The sequence below is a fragment of the Azolla caroliniana genome, unplaced genomic scaffold (assembly GCF_043228905.1).
Source record: "Azolla caroliniana isolate FFs.n. ecotype wild unplaced genomic scaffold, voAzoCaro1.0.p SCAF_14, whole genome shotgun sequence".
In the NCBI taxonomy this organism is placed as follows: domain Eukaryota; kingdom Viridiplantae; phylum Streptophyta; class Polypodiopsida; order Salviniales; family Salviniaceae; genus Azolla; species Azolla caroliniana.
Window position 1 is genome coordinate 9,354,128 of NW_028230449.1, and position 19,844 is coordinate 9,373,971.

Sequence of the window (19,844 nt, forward strand, 5' to 3'; positions counted from 1 at the left end):
CTGGAGGAGAAGAGCATGCCCAGGATCTATTGGGCCGAAGTGATTTGGATGGCCGTCTATATACAGAATTTGATTTCTGCCTCTAAAACAAAGGTGTCACCACACGAGTTGTATTTCGTGAAGAAGCCAAACCTAGCGCACCTTAGTGTGTTCAGTAGGTAGCATTACATACGTGCATATACTAGACAAGAGATGAAGGAAGTTGAATGCCAAGGCCGAGAATTATATCTTCATAGGCTACTGGCATGAGCAGGGGTACACGTGCTACAACCCCCGGATGAAACAAGTATGGGCGTTCAGTAGCTAGCATTACATACGTGCATACACTAGATAAGAGAAGACGGAAGCTGGATGCGAAGGTTGAGAATTATATCTTGATCGGCTACTCGCACAAACAGAAGGGGTACAAGTGCTACAACCCCCGAACGAAACAAGTATGGGTGAGCCGTAATGTGTCACAGACATGACAACAATCATGTCAAGATTTGAACCCTTGACCTCTTGTATTATGGTCAAGTGTTATGTTCTAACCAATACATCTAAATACATAGTCATATTATGTATATCTTGGTAGATTATTAGTAGAATATCTATTTCAAGTTCTAGGAGTTTTTAGAAAGTTCTAGATCTAGAAGGTTCTAGAATATTCTCCAAAATATTCTAATGCATGTACTTCAGCTCATAGTATAAATACTTGGAACCTCCTTGGTCCCTTTCAGGGGATTCAACACCAGTCATTGACACATCAATCTATTATTCTCATTTCGCCCCATCTTGTCTCCTTAATCTTTATCTCTGTCTTCATGCTCTCATGTCGCTCCCAGCTTCTTAAGTTCCACACTCTTAGCCCCATCATCCATGCTCCGTCCGAATCCGCGATTGGCGTGTTTGTGACAGTTTGAATCCCTTAAAAGGGACAAAGGAGGCTACAAGTGTTTATATTGTGAGCTGAATTACATGCAGTAGAATATTGTACAGAATATTTGGGAGAATATTCTAGAACCCTCTAGTTCTAGAACTTTCTAAAAACTCCTAGAACTTGGAATAGACAATCTATTAATAATCTAACAATGATAATATATAATGACCATGTATTTGGATGTGTTGGTTAGAATATAACACTTGATTATAATACAAGAGGTTAAGAGTTCGAATCTTGACATAACTGTTGTCATGTCTGTGATACTTCTTTGCTTTAGCCTTTTCAAACTTGACCTTGACACCACCATCACCAAAGCTCTTTGTAAGTGGAATCCTAGTTTCAATTAAGTAAATCTTACGATTTTTCCAAAAGATTAAGTCTCAATTTACCATGTCTTTATTTTCATTGATGTTCCAAACTATTACACCACATGCATCGAGGTCGAAATGGTTCCCTTGACCTTGAAGTTTGACCATTATCAAGACTTGCTCCTTTAATTCTTAAATCTTTCATACTTTGAACTAAATCATCAAGCAAATACTCACTCTTAGTTCCAATCACTTCTCGTTATTGGTGCACTATTTTGTATGATGGTTATTGTCCAATCTTTGAACTTTGATCTTTTACTCGAGCCGATTCATGATTCCCACATGTGATGTTCGTACAGTTGCATCATTCCCTTGCATTCTTTTCATAAATTTATTACAATAATTTGTTACCTTATTCCAATCAACAGTTATACCATCTTCGATATTTGGAACCTGAGGCATAAGCTCCAACTCCTTTCTATATCTCCTGTAAAAAATAAAGCAACATTTTTCCAAGACAATGAAATTCTTTCTTCTAGCTCTAAGTTTCCATAAAATCTAACAAACTCCTTTCTATATCATCTATTTCTATACCTACAAAAATAAAGCAACATTTTGCCAAGACAATGACTTTCTTTCTTCTAGCTCTAAGATTCCATACAATCTATCAAACTCCTTTCTTATGTTAGCCACAAATAATCCTTTATCCTCTTTTATGACCCATTTACGAAATGAACACATAGTAACTCGAGAGAAGTCTTCACGCGCATATGTTGAGCGAGCAAGCTCAACTAGATCCGGATCAGCATCCGGAAGGATGGGCCGGATCGGTATCCAGAAACAACCGGCCGGATCAGGGAGACGTATCGGAGAGCCGGATTCGAGCGGGAATCAGAAGCCTAGTAGTAGCCTAGACTACTAGGTAATCATTGTCTCGTAGTTAGTGTCAGTCGCATGTAGGAATATTGAAGTACCTGTCAGTACTTCTGTTAGTCCTATATGGACTTTTATAAATAGTGTTGTTTAGCACGTTGTATGTACAGAGTTTTCAGAGTGATATTTTGAATTGAATTTATGTTCTGCTCTCTCTCTCTCTCTCTCTCTCTCTCTCTCTCTCTCTCTCTCTCTCTCTCTCTCTCTCTCTCTCCGGCGTATACTCTCTGTGTATTAAGGTTCTCCATTAAACCTTCATCTTATTCTCTGTTGCTATCCGGTTAAGCCGGTTTTGTCTAACGCTTCCACACGTTTAGATTCACACATATTCCAACACAAGTGCTTCTTTGCATGCATTCCAATCCAAATTATGCAATCTTTGTAGTTCACAAATTTTAGCTCTTAATTCCATGTCCACTAATTTATAAAAGTTTTATGTCGTATTTACATCATTCACACCAGACATTTCCATTTCATCAGTGCCACCAAACACATCAATCGTATGTGTTACTACCCTCTCGGCAGTACACAAGTCGGATACGTACCCTATCAAGGATATTGTGGTTGGAGAGATGGGTTTATAATTAAACACTCGTAAATTTATAGATAACTTAACTATATGAATTAATCTGTCTTGATTGGCTATATTGAGATAACTATTTTACTATTTGAATCGGCCATAACTGATCAACTTAAACAAGTAAATTACGAAACACAATTATAATAAACAAATTGTACTCATACTTGCCAAATTGTTTGCGCTTCACTTCAAATGTGTCTTGGTGTTGCTCACACAGAAGCGTAGCAGTTTCTTGAACAGAAGATAACATGAAAGTGAGGAAGGAATCACTATGACTTTGGATGGAAGAGATGGAAAGAGTACAAATGTAGTAAAGAGAGATTAATGGGAAATTAGGGAATAAGATTAAAACAATATTTGAGAGAATGTAAGAAATTTATAATGTTTTCATGAAAGAGGTTACGAAAAAGGTAATTACCATAAAGCTTACTATAATCATTGAATCGATGCAAGGTAATTACTACAAAGTGTGTTTTTCAAGGATAAAACTTAAACCTTCACCCTTTAGAAGAAAATTGAGCATCACAACCATTACACTAGTTCTTTTCTATCTATTTATAATATTTACCTTCTTTTCTTGTATCTAGCTCTCTGAATATATCTCACTATATTTTCCTTCACATATCTTACCATTTTATTTTTTTGATATCCCTTCTGAGGACACTCCCTTCTCCTTCAATAATAAAGGGACACTCTAGCATATGTGCCATGTGCACATGTAGAGAGGGTCTTGCATGTGTGCTTCTCCTTTTATAGTAAAGGGATGCTCGAACATGTGTGCCATGTGGTGCACATGTAGAGAGGCTCTTGCATGTGTGCTATATGGTGCACATGCAATACATTGCTTGGTAGATACTATATATCCTATTTGAGGATACCCCATTCTCTTTTGATTGTGAAGGGACATTCTAGCATGTGTGCTATGTGGTGCACATGTAGAGAGGCTCTTACATGTGTGCTATATAGTGCACATGCAAGACATTGCTTGGTATATGCTATATAATTTTAGTTCATATAATATAATGTATAAATTAAGATATTTACATTTTTATATGTATATTATGAACGTTTGATAAATGGTAAGCTTTGAGGTTCAAAATGTGGAGATTGAATGTTCAAATACTCTTCACTTTCATAATGATCTTTGCTTCATTTGCCTTTTCATATATATAAATAATATAATATGAATATAGCTATCATGGTGCTCTATGCTAAATCATTGATACAACTTTTACTTATATATAATCAAGCTTAATATTATTTTAGTTATGTATTTATCTTTTGTGGATTTACATCCTGAAATCTTCTTACTTCACGACACTAGGACTAATAACCTCCGTCGTGCTTGAGACAAAAAGATTAGATTGAGGGTCATCATCAGTATAGACCTAAAGAGAGTCTACCTTCACTCTAACTGACCAATCCTTAGGTATCATTGAGCAATCAGAATGTTTCACACCATGTATTACTTTGACCTAGAGTTACATCAGTAATACACCCATACAAAATGAAAGTGTGAGATGCTCAAGCATGAGGCCAAGAGCACGGCCTCGTGTGACAACTCGGATAAGTCACTTTGTCGATCGACAACAAGTATGGTGTGCCTATAATGAGAACTCTAAGAGTAGAGAAGGTCATGCAGGTGACCAATGAAAAACTTCAATTAAGCCAATAGAAGAACACGATAGTTAGGTTTGGGCACAACAAGTACATGGTGCATCACTATGCATTTGTGATGAACGTTGCGGCAAAACAAAAACTTCAAACTTCCAAAGAAGTTGCCCAAGATCCAATCCTCCAATGAAAAACTTCCTGAATCAAGCATATAGAAGAACTCGATAGTAAGGTTTGGGTACAACGAGTACATCATGCATCACTCTGCATTCCTAATGAAGGTTGTGACATACCAAAAAACTTCAAGCTTTCAAAGAAGCTTCCCAAGATCCATGGTGGATTGAGGCAAAAGGGAGGAAGGAGATGCGAATATTGGTCAACAACAATACTTGGGATTTAGTCCCAGTCTCCGAACCCGAGAAAATTACGCAAAGAGAACTAACTGCAAACTCCAACGAATTACGCAAAGAGAACACAATATCGACAGATAATTGGGAGTCATATCTCCTTGATTATCACTTGGCAGGACCTCAACAACCCAATCGGGCTCCTTAGCTAGTTCATGCACCCCTCCACATGGATTGTGTTAAGCGAGTGGTACGATATGTGAGTGAAAAACTTGATCACGGTCTTCTACAAGCACAAAATTCCACTTCAATTGAAAGGTTTTATGGATGGTTCTTGGGCAGACAACACATTTGAGAGGATATCCACATCTGGATTTCTGTTTTTGCTCGATAGCGAGCGATCTCCATGAGTATCAAGAAACACCCAACAATGGCTTTATCAACCACTAAGGTAGAGTGCAATACCGATTCAATACCACAATCTCAACAACATCTAACTTCTAATGAGCTCAATGTTTCACTCAAGAACTAACCATATTGATGTGCACTATCACTTGCTCAGCAACCTGAACAAAACCCAATTAGATAAGCCTACGAAAAAACCCAAAACCTCTAATTTTTTTGTGGACATTTTTTAGAGTGGCAAGTTCGATATTGCCTTATCGAGATTAAGTACATGGGAGAAATGTGAGTACTATGGTGTAAAAATTCAAGTTTATTCAATTGAATCTTTAACTACATCGAGACAATCGAGCTTAACAAGACACACAATTGACCTTGAGCGGGTGTGTTGAGAATCAAGCTCAACTCATGTAAACACATGCCTATGAAGAAAAGCACAATGTGTGAAAAAGTATGTGAGCACACTTTTTTGTAATTTGTGTGAACTATCTAGTTACACAAAGAACTAAATTGTGACATCTACTTAGTTGTCAAGTGTAAATGTGGTGAAAGATTATTTGATATTCTTATGACAAAATCATATGCGAGTGGATGTTTATTACTAGACTCCACTAACCACATTGAATTAAGAACTTGTATATAAAGCCCACTTGGCCCATTGTGTTTAGTTGATCAATATAGTTTTCTCCTTAGTGCATAAGCTCTGATCCCCCTTGTTGTGTATTTTTCATTTCTGGTTGTTGTCTCTAATTCCTTCTCTTGCTCACACATGCACTACGCTTCCACATACCCACTCTCACACATGCTCTACACTTTCACACACTTCAAGTCCACATGGGTTAGCATTCTTTACGCTCTCGACTCTCAACACATATTACATGAAAACACATCACGATAGTTTGATTAATCTTCATTATCTATCAATTTATATTGTATATCTCATCTAGTGCATACCTAGTCAATCTCCTTCTCTAATTTCATTGTTGCATTGGTATAGTCTTACTCGCGAGCTCAATGAAAAATCATGTGTTTTTGACAATCATGTCAGTCACAGTGCATACATGTTTCATACTTGTTGCAATATTGATGCAACTATTTTGATGTCTCATGGATAATCATCTCAACCTTGATTGTGCTCATAAGTTGTGTGCTTTTACCATAGAGCATCAAATATAAGTCCATGTGCCCAAGCTCATAATAGATATCAATGGCGTATGAAATACATAAAGCCACATGTCAGTGGACCTAATACATAATAACCGATACATTTCAGCTTTCGAAGGACTTAGTTTCTGAGTTATGCATTCTCACTATAAATGCTAGAGCCAAGATGGAAAGTAGATGTCATGTTCAAGATGTGTGACTCCTTAGCATACAAATCAAGCCTCCTCGACTTTTCAATTATATTGCTTTCTCATGTACCTAACCAACGTTTTCATTTATATTGCACTATGTTGTACATAATTGGTAGATACCCTCCATCATCGTGTTTAGTGCAATTTCTGATTCTAATTGGTAGATGCCCTAGATTTTCATCTTGTGCTTAGTTCTCTTAATTGTTGACGTAACATAATCCACTTGTTCAATTATATTTCATTCTGATGTACATAGTTGATTGTTTGAGTTGACTAGCACCTTAATTGGCATCAACATTCCTAATTACGTGCACATAGTTTATCATCATTTGTGCGCGAGGTTGTCTATCTTCATTGCTATATCAATGTATGGAAGTTGCCTTGTATGCAAATGTTGCTCTTTATTTTATTACAAGGGTCTATGCTTGGTTTAACATTCGAAAGTACAATGTAGATCTTGACTTCAAAGTCCATAAATGGTACGATAATGCTGGGAAAATACATAATTGTGCAAGTCTCATCTATATAAATGCCTTTAGACTCCTTACTACTAATGCAAAAATTGTTCATTGAGCGATTCAATATCAAGATGTCACGGTACTAATTTGGGAGGGTGTCAAATTATAGGTTAAATGCCTGGGCTCTATCTATGGTCACTTGAACTATGTACGTACATAGCTAGATCTATGTGTGTGTAGATATAGCTATGTACATGTCATGGTATGTACATAATGAATGAATGGTAGTGTAGGTTTGTCTCAATGAAGAATACATTTTGTTATTATTTTTGGAAACGCGGGCGAAGAAAATGTGATAAATGCGCACAAACCGTGGGATAAAAAAGAAGCAAGACAAAAAGAAAAAGGCTCATAACATCTACGTTTTCTTGAGAGTTTGTTGGGAAGAAGAAGAAGAAGCAACAGCAGAGGAAGAAGAAGACGATGGATGGATGGATGGTTGGAGCAAAAACAGGGAATATATTCATATACATATGTATGCCTCTCACAACGATGAAGCCCTTCTCTATCCCAAAACAAACCAAAAACAATGGAAGAATGAATAGCTGAAGCCCTAACTAGGTTAAGTAAGAAAGAAAAAGGGCAATCTCTTGCGTCTGCGTCACAGACACCGACTGACAGACAGAGTTATTTCGGCATGTCCCACTTCCCATCTTTCCCAGCCCCCAAACAAAAGATAAAAGGGAAGAGAGAGGGGGCGAGAGCGACAGTGAGAGAGAGAGAGAGAGAGGGGGGGGGGGGGGGAGAGAGAGGGAATAATATATGGGAGAGGCCCAATTGCATGAATCTTGCATTCCCATTCTTAATGGCCGCGCATAGCTGTGAGCTGTGAGGGGTTGAATCGGATTAGCGTGTCTGTCATATGTTGGACGAGAGAAAATAGCAGACGGGAACTCTGGATTATTGCGTGGCTACGTCCGTCCTCCATAGCAGCAACAATAGTAGTAGACAATTCTGAGAATGTGGAGCAGCAGGAGGGGGCCATCCGACAAGAAGTATGTGGAGGAGGAGATGCAGCCGCTGGGCAGACGAAACAGTGGGGAACTGAATATCGGCTGTTATGGTTATGGTTATGGTTATGGTTATGGTTATGGTTACAGTAGTAGTAGCATGATGATCATGGATCCACAGCAGCAACTGAGAGATATGCATCTGCTCTTATTTGTGGTGGTGCTCAGCACGGTGGCCCTGATGGCACGTGGTGCGTATTCCGCTGATTTTGACGTCGGCGGTTCCGCTGGCTGGACCCTCCCCTCTGCTGCGGACGCGCTTAATTACACCTCCTGGGCCAACTCTCAAATCTTCGTTGTGGGAGATGTTCTCTGTATGTAGATATATATATATATATATATATATATATATTCCTAATTCCATATGATCGACCAAGATTTGTGTGCTTTTTGAATACTCAAAGTAAGATCTAACGTTGATCTGTTTTGTGTGCATGTTTTTCTTGTGTTGCTGCGGGTGGTGGTAGATTTTAACTACAACAGGGCGTATCACAACGTGATGGTGGTGAGGAGGACAAATTACGAGAGATGTGATGGTGCCAATCCCATCCTAAGCTACGATGATGGCTTCACTAACTTTACGTTGAGTAGGCCAGGCACTTTCTACTTCATGTGTAGTGTGCCGTCCCACTGTGAGCTTGGCCAGAAGGTTGCCATTCATGTCCGGAAACACCCCCTTCAATCCAGCAGCAGCAGCCCAAGCCCAAGCCCAAGCCCAAACATAAGCATTATTAGCCCCAACGCAGCAGCCACTCCCTCGTCGTCCTCCGCCAACAACAACTCCCCTCCTCCCTTCGCTCCCAATGACAGCCGCCATTCCGCCGCCACGCCCTACAACCTCCACCTCATCTTCCTCGCTTCCATCATCATCTCTCTAATCCCATTCCACCCACTTTAAACACCACCTCTGCTACTTACTACCCCTCTTATCCTTCTTCTTCTTCTTCTTCTTCTTCTTCTGCATGCATCTTCATCATCATCATCATTCTACACCCCCCCCTACAACAACACATGCACTCCCACTCCCATTCCTTTCTTCTTGGTATGGACGCTACTCCTGTCTACTCATACATACATACATGCATACATACATACATACTTATCTTCTTCACCATGCTTCCTAATCAATGTTTTGATATACCATGTTCGACTAATTAATGACATCACTATGTACTGCTCAAGAATGTGTTAATCAATGCGTTGTTCCCATTCTTCCTTCTCAACACATACATATATGTATGCATCACATACATCATCATTGAGAACTCCAACTCATCTCGATTTTTATCATCCTCTATCACGCCATATTTTCTTCAACTTATGTACTTCCAGCAATAGATAAAGTCTAGTACTTCTACTAATGTCTTGTGTTCGTCTCGACTGATATATATATATATATATATATATATTCTTGCATAGCTTTTCCAATCATAATGTTGAAGTTTAATATTGATTAATATAAGTGCACGTTTATTATTTGCCAACTTTACTTTGGAGATAAACCTTAGCTGGCAGGTAATTAGTAGAGCTGCACAGTGTAATTGGCCACTTACGATCCTTCCATCGATGCTTCAAATCTGTTAGGTGGATTTTCAATTTGCGTTTGGCGCAGGTGGACGCATTATGTTGTGAGCGACAAGCAGTGCAGGACAAGAAAGAGCCTAGTAAGCAATCACCCGGCGGGCATTAAACACTGTTTCAAACGAGAAGTGTCAGTCCAAATTATCCTTAGCAGTCATGGAGAGGCCGATAATGGCTTGCTTCATTCTTATATGCGCGGAATCGGGATCAATCAAGTAGACAACACAGGAATTGATAAATGTAACAAGAGAAACAGAGCACACAATATTTTAACGTGGAAAACTACGGGACCCTTCGGGTAAGAGAACTTCCACTACACCACATGCCGTTATAACCTCCCTAGATATCACTAGGGGAATATCCAAAACATCAAGGCAACAAACTTGACAACCAACTTTATCCAACAAATGGATGGAAAGACAAAACATCACAAAAATATAAAACCCTAGAACTTTATTTGCTGCTCAATCAAAGTTCATGTGGCTATCATTTGGGATAGAACAACCTTTGACGCCACTTCGCTAACAAGGTCTTCTCTTACGGTCCTGTATATCTCTTCTTTCTGCCTCTCTATATAATCGTGCCCTAACTAGTTTCACCTATATATAGATAGATAGATCAATAGATAGATATACTTTCGGTCTTACGGCCCTCTTTTTTCTCCCACGATGAGCGAAACAAAACACAACAAACTCCCCCTTCACTCCTGTATGGGAGAATCAACCAAACCCACTCTCATGTGACAAGCAACAAGCTTTTCCATAGGCAACGTCTTCGCCAACATGTTTGACCCATTGTCATTGGTGTGGATCTTCACTAAGGTAAAGTCACCATCTTCTACTCTCTCTCGTAACCAATGAAACCTTCTCTGTATGTGTTTGGTTTGAGAATGATACGCAACATTATTGGCAAGGTGAATGGCACTTTGATTGTCACAATGAAGTAGGAACTTGTCTTGCTTCACTCCTAACTTAGTCAAAATCCCTCTCATCCAAATCAATTCCTTACCAGCCTCAACTGCAACCATATACTCAGCCTCTGTGGTTGACAAAGCCACATTCTTTTGCAATCTCGATTTCCATAACAAAGCTCGCCCTGCATATGCTATTACATAACATGACGTGGATCAGTCAAAATCTGTAAAGCCATTAAGCATAGGTTCTCCGGGACCATATCTTAGGGATACACCCGAGGTGCCTTTAAGGGACATGAGAATCCACTTAACTGCAACCTAATGTTCCTTTCCAGGATTGCTCATGAATCTGCTGACACGACCTAGTGTAGACCATGGCATACATCAAACTACCCACAACTAACGCATAAGGCACCTTCTTCATCTCTGCTTTATCTTTCTCACTCTTCGAACTCTAACCAGATTTTACCATCAAGTTCAATGGTAGTGTATAACCAATGGGTTTGGCCTTATCCATGTTAAACCTGCAAAGCACTCTTGTCACATAGGTCTCCTATGACAACCACAACATGTTTTTCGTCCTATCCTATACTATGTGCATCCCCAAAATCTGTTTTACAGGACTTAAGTCCTTCATAGCAAAGGACTTGCTCAGACCTTTCTTTAAGCTCGCAATCTTGTTAGCATCATGACCCACAACCAACATATCATCCACATAAACCAAAAGAATAAGAAAATCATCTTGATGGTACCTCTTCCCAAACCCACAATGATCAGCTTGTGTCTTATGGAATTCATGCTGTGTCATGAACGATTAGAATTTCTTGTACCATTGTCAAGGAGCTTGTTTCAAACCATATAAGCTCTTCCTCAATCTGCGTACAAGATTCTCTTTCCTCTTGATCTCAAAACCCTCAGGTTGCTCCATGTATATCTTGTCAGGAACAGTACTGAGACAGAGAAGGAATTAGTACTAAACGAAGGATTAGTACTAGGAGAGGTGTAGAACTTCTTCGAGAGAAGGAAGGAGTGAGCAAGACGGGGAGAGAGAGAGAGATCGAGAGAGAGAGAGAGAGTCACGGATCATAAACTCAAGAGACAAGCAAGAAGATAACCAAATGGACAAGAAAGAAGATAGTATTAAAGGAAAGACTCCATAATTGGTGTTGTTCACCTTGAATTCCTTCAAGGTGAACTCCTCTATTTATACTACATGGCATGCATACTTGTTGCACGCATGTGAATCTACAATAGAGCATGTAGGTATGCATGCATGTGCCAAGTGTAAATACTACAAGGGAGCAACTATGCACATGATGCTAGCAAAATAATAAGGACCAATTACATACATAACTAGTACTAGATATCTTGGTTAACTCATAATACTAGATTATAACATGGTCGTGTCAAGAGTTCGAATCTTGACATTATCCCCCCTCTTACGCCGCCTTCCCAAATCGGCCGCTGGTTTGTGGGGATATCGGTGATGAAAATCTTGGACGACCTCTGGGGCATTTTGTAAATTTGCCGATGGTTCCCATGTGGCCTCAGACATGGGGTAAACCCTCCATAGGATGAGGTATTGCAAGTGTCGACGGTGCCAACGCGAGTCAAGGATTTGGTCGACCTCGTATTCCTCCCCTGTCGTCAATTGCACAGGTGGTGGTGGTGGGGCTTGACGTCCTGGGAGTTGTGAAGCATAATGGGGTTCGAGGAGGGAGACATGAAAAACATCATGAATCCGGAAGTGGGATGGAAGGGAGAGCCGGAAGGCGACGGGATTGATGCACTCGATGATACGGAATGGTCCCAACTTCTTGTAATCAAGTTTCGCACATGGACGAGTAGTAGAGATGTGTCGACGTAACAACCAGACCATGTCTCCAACGACAAAGTGTGGAGTGGAAGATCGATGGCGATCAACCTGCTTCTTGTATCATTCACTAGCAAGACTAAGCTCCAAGGATAAATCATGATGTACTTCTTCCAAAATGCGGGCGCGATCCTCCGCCGAAGGGTTCACGGAAGTGGTAGCAAGGGAAATGTTGAAGCGAGGATGTAAACCGTAGTTGGCAAAGAAGGGAGTGACGCCAGTCGATGCATGGAGAGAATTATTGTAGGCGAATTCCGTGAGCGAAAGTAAGTTGACCCAATCATCTTGTTGGTAACTAACCGAGCACCGAAGATACTGCTCAAGGATTTGGTTGACACGCTCCGTTTGCCCGTCAGTTTGGGGGTGATAAGGTTTCTACCAATGGTGCAAACCAAGCTTGGGCCGGACCGGAGAGAAGGGTGCCCACAAGGCCGACTTGTCGAAGACCATCTCCATAACGTTGAGGTTGTAGCCAAATGATAAGTCGAACTTGGTTGATGAACCCTTGGAAATGCGACCTCGTTCCATCAAATTTTTCGGCGGAGGATCGGGCTCTAGGCTAGGTTGTTGTGGGAGACTAGGGTTCGGGGGTTGTGAGGATAGGGAGGTACCGACTTGAAGTTCTTGTAAAGAATTTCGAAGAGCTTCATTTTCAAGCTGTAGTTGTCGTAAGGCTACCATTATTTGGCCTAACTCACTAGTTGAGTCGGACATAGCAATGGCTTATGAGAGGGAGAGCTATGAGGATGGGAAGGTGAACAAATTGTCATGGATCATAAACTCAAGATTCGAACTCTTGACACGAACATGTTATAATCTAGTATTATGAGTTAACCAAGATATCTAGTACTAGTTATGTTTGTAATTGGTCCTTATTATTTTGCTAGCATCATGTGCATAGTTGCTCCCTTGTAGTATTTACACTTGGCACATGCATGCATACCTACATGCTCTATTGTAGATTCACATGTGTGCAACAAGTATGCATGCCATGTAGTATAAATAGAGGACTTCACCTTGAAGGAATTCAAGGTGAACAACACCAGTTATGGAGTCTTTCCTTTAATACTATCTTCTTTGTTGTCCATTTGGTTATCTTCTTGCTTGTCTGTTGAGTTTATGATCCGTGACAGAGAGAGTGATGATAAGAAAGATATGTATTATATGAAGAGAATATACAATGGTGGCTAAAAGGCTTAAGACTGGCGTTGAACCAATTTGGTTCAACATAATGCCTAGTGCCCTCTTTTATAGTGTTTTCAGGAGTAATCTTGAAGCTTCTAGAATGTTCCAGATAAATCTGGAATATACACTAATTTCCTATAATAAAATGTAAATGAAAATAATATCCTACATATTACAATAGATGGTCTAATGGTCAAGAGCTCGACCCATATAATCTAAGGTCATGGGTTCGAGTCTTGACATATCATGATACTATCCCCCTTTTAAAATGATGAGTGTCACGAGTCGTCTTGGATTGAGGACCCGGTTTGTGTGGATATTGACGATGGAAGTCTTAAAGAAGAGCACGAGCATTGGTCACATTCTCGATCGGTTCCCAAGTACGTTCGCTGGGACTATAGCCTAGCCAATCGACTAGATAGTAGAGCTTGTTGCGAACAATCTTGGAATCAAGGATGGCGGCAACCTCGTACTCCGGCCCATCTTCAAGCTCGATCGGGGGTGGAGGTTGGATAAGACGTCTTGGGATGGTGCTCTCGTGGTAGGGTTTGAGGAGAGAACTATGAAACACCGGATGTATCCGAAGTTGAGGAGGTAGATCGAGATGAAAAGCGACATCATTAATCTGTCCAATCATACGGAAAGGACCTAATCGCCGATAATCCAACTTCTCACATGGGCGAGTAGTCTTGATGTGTTGTCGTAGCAGCCACACCCGATCTCCAATATTAAAACTGGATGGAAGTCAATGACGATCCGCGTAGACCTTGTGTGTTTGTTGAGCTTGCTGGAGATGAGTAGATAAATCCGCTTGTATCTTGCGTAACCGCTCCAAACGATCCTCCGCGCACGGATTTGTGGACACCTCTAGGGTTTCAAGTACACTCCACTGGGGGTGACATCCTGTATAAGCATAAAATGGCGTAACTTTAGTGGATGCGTGGATAGAGTTGTTATAGGCAAATTCGACGAAGTGGAGAATATCTGCCCAGTAGTCTTGATGATAACTGAGAAAGCACCGCAGATACTGCTCCAGCGTTTGATTTGTTCATTCAGCTTGGCCATCGGTTTGTGGGTGGTAGCCGGAGGAGAGGTGACAAGAGACCTTGAGCATGTTAAAAAGGTGCTTCCAGAATTTTGATATGAACTGGGGTCCACGGTCGCTGATGATACTATCGGGAAGTCCATGATGCCGACATACTTCACGCATGACAATTTCGGCAGTGTCTTCACTGGAGATCTCCTTAGTACATGGTGTTGAGAGACAAGCTCAACATCGGCCGGATCGGCTGAAGAAGCCGAGGACCAGATCGGTTGGGACCGATTAGTTAGGCCGAGTGCGTAAACCGCGAGGCCGTTAGGAAAGATATTCCGTGAGGAATATATTTGGGAGTTAGTGTAGGAGCTCTTAAAGAGCATTGAAGTACGGTCAGTACTTCGGTCAGTCCTTCGAGGACTTGTACAAAAGTGTTCATGGAACACACATATGTATAGAGTAGTGAATCGAGAACTTTTGTTGTCGAATATAGTTCTTCTTTCTCTCTCTGTCTCTCCTGAGTATACTACGTAAGCTCAAGCTCTCCGTTAAACCTGAGTTTTCTATCTTCTGTTCGGTCTTCATACTTGCTTCCGCACGCTACTTTCTACATGGTATCAGAGCGCGAGGGTTGAGAACCTCTCTGCAACCGACACAGTGACGAAGAAGAACAAGAAGAACGATGGATAGAGGCATGGCGAGCTTGCTTCCAACAGAGAAGCTCGACAGAACGAACTACACGTCTTGGTCCTACAAGATGCACCAGTACCTGCTCGGGCACGGCTACTGGAGTTATGTCGAAGGAGCTAATGACGTGGCACCCGAATCGACACACAGAGACTTCCCGTCGTGGGAGCAATCGGCGAGCAGGGTATTATACTGCTTCGCGTCGTGTGTGGGCAAACAACTATTGAGCTATGTCCGGGATGCAAAGACGCTGAAGGGTGCGTGGGAAAATCTGAAGAAGATTTTCGCCGCGAGCACCACAGCCAGGAAGCTCCAGCTCCGACAGGAGTTGAGCAACCTACGACAATGCGACTTGTCGGTGGCGGACTATACATCGAAGATCAAGGATATCTGCGACTCCCTCGCCTCCATAGAGGTGAACATCGAGAAGAGCGAGATGGTCCAGATCTGTCTCGGAGGTTTGGCGTCGAAGTTCGGAGCGTTCCGAACGGCTGTGTGTACCCGGGAGAATACGCCGCCCTTTTTCGACTTACAGTCGATGCTCTTGGTAGAGGAGAACCACGCGGGTGCGTCGACGAACACGCACACCGACAGCAAGATGTTGTACACGGAGGGAGAAAGGCCCCGTGGTCGTGGCGGACGAGGCGAGTCGGTACGCAAGGGAAGCGGCCAACGACATCAAGGAAGAAGGCACCGAAGTGATGTGGACAGCAACTCCGAACCCTCCGGAAACAGGGGGAGTCAAAGCGATGAGAACCGGCAAGGGAAGGCCATCGCAGAGTGCTAGTACTGTGGCAAGAAAGGCCACAAGGAAAGTGAGTGCTGGAAGAAGTGGGCTGATTCGGAGAGAACCGGTTCCGGAAACGGCTCCGGACATACCGACAAGAGAAATCGGCAGCGATCGCACTACGCCGAAGACTCCGGGAGAGCCGAAGAAGGGTCTGCCTTCGTGACGAGACACGAAGTAAACTCAATGAAGTAGACCACCCTGAGATCGGACGAGGTGTGGTACGTAGACTCCGGCGCGTCAAACCACATGACGAGCCATAAGGAGTGGTTCTCGTACCTTGAAAAACCGATACAACCTGGAGTAGTCGCAACTGGAGACGACACTCCGCATCCGATCGCGAATGTCGGAGAAGTTCCCCTTAGTCATGTCGGGTAGAAAGGGAAACTCATTAACGTGCTGCACGTCCCAACAATCACGAAGAACTTGGTCTCGGTCTGACAGATCGTCGACCAAGGGATGGAGGTTCAGTTTACACACCTCGGGTGCTTCATTGAGGAAGAAGGCCGTGTGATTGCGCAAGGGCGCAGAGACGGGAGGATGTTCATCCTCGACTCCATTGACGGCGGCACCGCAATGTTCGTGAAGGGAAGAAAAACTGAGTCGGACATCGACTTGTGGCACAAGCGGATAGGCCACGTCAACTACCAACGGCTTCAAGATCTGCAATCGAAACAGGTAGTGTTCGGATTGCCCAAATTTAGTGGCCGAAAGGCACAAATTTCTGAAGCCTGCCAGCTCGGGAAGCAACACCGACTTCCTTTCCCCAACGAGCGAAACCGGAGCCGGAACAAGCTCGACCTTATACACTCCGATGTGTGGGGGCCGGCACAAAACGTTAGTCTTGGCGGGAGCCGATATTTCGTCTCCTTCATCGACGACCACACGCGGCACACGTGGATCTACCTCATTGAGAGGAAGAGCAAAGTCTTCGACTGTTTCCGTGACCTCAAAGGGTTCGTGGAAACGGAAACGGGACGAAAGATCAAGTGCTTGCGGACGGATGGAGGAAAAGAGTACTTTTCCGGTCAATTCAACGGTTATCTACAACAAATGGGAATTCGACGCGAATTCAGTTGTAGATACACACTAGAGCAGAACGGCGTGGCCGAGAGGAAGAATTGGTCAGTTGTGGAAGCGGCACGGGCAATGTTGGAGGAGAAGAGCTTGCCCAAGTTTTACTGGGCCGAGGCGGTAAGGACCACGGTGTACATCCAGAACCGGATCGGAGACAAAGTGTCGGCGCACGAGCTATATTTCGGAACGAAGCCGAACTTGCGACACTTGAGAGTGTTCTGTAGCATTGCGTATGTGCATGTACCGAAGGAGAAAAGGAGGAAGCTGGACGCAAAGGCCGAGAAATGCATCCTTGTCAGTTACTCGGACGAGCAGAAGGGTTTCAAGTGCTATAACCCTCGCACCAAACAAGCGCGTGTTAGCCGCGACGTTGTGTTTGACAAGTCCGTGACCTGGTACCAACCCCCGACTCCGAACCCCGACTCCAATCCGAGCTCTGACGATGAGGTCAGCGAGGCCGAGATGCCTCCGGATGAGCCCGAAATCGAGACCCGCGAAGAGAGTCCGATTTCACTCCGTTTAAGTGGACCAAGTGGACGACTGAGTCGGTACGACCAGTCCGATGAAGAGCCGGCGAGCAGTGGAGACTTGGCCATGCATTCCCCGCGCAGGAAGCCGAGGAGACGGCTTACGCGCAAAGAGAAAGGGAAGAAGAAGGTGTCGGATTCTGGCACGGATAGGAACGAGTCAGACCGACGCGAGTCCGACTCCGAGGGAACCGGTGACGGGTCTTTAAAGGTGAAGACCGCGTCGACCGAGAAGGCCTCGACATCGGCTAATGAGAGATTACGCCGATCTACCCGCCAGAAGAATCCTGTTTTGCGGTTCGGATACAACGAGTACATGGCGCATCATTATGCGTAAATGACCCGTGTAGCGGAAGTGTGTGAGCCGGAGAGCTACGCAGAAGCGGCTAAAGGTGCGAATTGGCGTGCCGCGATGGAGGAAGAGATGCACGCATTGGCAGAGAATGAGACCTGGGACCTGGTTGGCGCACCAACAGGGGTAAAACCGATCGGGTGTAGGTGGGTGTACAAGGTCAAGTGCAACACCGATGGCTCGGTCAACCGGTACAAGGCTCTGCTAGTGGCAAAGGGCTACGCGCAGAAACACGGCATCGACTACGATGAAACATTTGCGCTAGTCGCGAAAATGACGACCGTCCATGTTTTGCTCGTAGTAGCTGCGGCCAAGGGGTGGCACCTACATCAGATGGATGTAAAGATTGCGTTCTTGCAAGGTGACCTTGAGGAACAGGTGTACATGGTACAACCTCCCAGATTTCACTCTGCAACGAACTCCTCGGCAATATGCCGACTGAAGAAGTCCCTTTACGGACTGAAGCAAGCCCCGTGTGCCTGGAACGCGAAGATCACGCAACAACTGCGTCGGATGGGCTTCGTCACGTCAAAATCGGACTCTTCCATGTTCATCCGGAAAGGTCGACTTGGGCCGGTTAGTATTTTACTATATGTTGATGACTTGATCATCACCGGCGCCGACCTACGTGAAATCGACCGCGTGAAGCTCTAACTTGCGGCATCGTTCGACATGAAGGATCTAGGGGACCTTCATTACTTCCTCGGGATCGAAATGATCCGTACCCCCGAAGGCATATTGATCAACCAACGTCATTACGTGCTGAGTATGCTCTTCAAATTTGGGATGGCCGACTGTAAGTCCGTCTCGACTCCTGTTGACAGAACCGTCAAGCTTCGTCCCGATACGGGAAAGGTATGCGACCCGATGAGGTTCCGACAAATTGTCGGAAGCCTCATATACTTGACCATCACCCAACCCGACCTCAGTTATCCGGTCGGAGTGATCAGTCAGTTCATGGCGTGACCTACCGAGGAGCACCTTCAGTGTGCGCAACGCATACTTCGGTATGTCAACGGCACTAAGGACCGGTGCAGCCGTGCAGTTAGTCGGCTACACCGATGCTGATTGGGCTGGCAACGCCGCCGATCGCCAATCCACGTCCGGATACACGTTCTTCCTCGAGAGTGCTGCGATCGCGTGGAGCAGTAAGAAACAGCCGACAGTTGCACTGTCGAGCACCGAAGCTGAGTACCGAGGAGCGGATGTCGCGACATGCGAAGCCATATGGTTGAAGCGGCTACTTAAGGACCTGCAAGAGGAGGTGTCAGATCCGACGACGATCTACTGCGACAACCTCAACAACATCCAGCTCGCGAAGAACCCCGTTTTCCACGCACGGACCAAACACATTGAGGTGCACTACCATTTCGTCCGTGAGTGTGTCCTTTCCGATGAAGTCGAACTTCAGTACGTTCCGACGGATCGGCAGACTGCCGACATTTTCACCAAGCCTCTTGGTCTGGACAAGTTGCGGCAATTCTCAGGTGCGCTCGGATTGCGTCACCTCGACGTGCCAAACTTGAGGGGGAGAACAGTCCCGGACGACCAAGCAAGGCAGCAGGAAAGGAACGGAGACCGCGACACCACCGAGTCGGTTGACTCGGTTGTCAAGTTCGACTTCGGATCGGCTGAAGAAGCCGAGGGCGGACCCGCGGAAAAGTTCAGAAGAGGGCAGAAGGGGAGAAATCGAAGGAGAGAGCCGAAGCCAACCACGCATGGGGAAGATGACGCCACCGAGGGTGAGAAGACCGAGGACGAGTTGGAGACACCGAGGTAGCCGAGTCGGTTCGGATGTTTGATTCAGACACGTTGAATCAACCGAGGCCCAAGCGGA

General features: G+C 43.8%; 1 protein-coding gene across 1 annotated transcript; it reads left to right on the forward strand.

The window, feature by feature from the left end:
* Window positions 1-7,939: 7,939 nt before the first annotated feature.
* On the forward strand, window positions 7,940-8,887 carry LOC147855412 (early nodulin-like protein 7). The gene is made up of 2 exons (XM_087330071.1): window positions 7,940-8,303; window positions 8,457-8,887. Exons 1-2 carry the CDS (start codon window positions 7,940-7,942, stop codon window positions 8,885-8,887), a joined length of 795 nt encoding a protein of 264 aa, XP_087186197.1.
* Window positions 8,888-19,844: the final 10,957 nt, after the last annotated feature.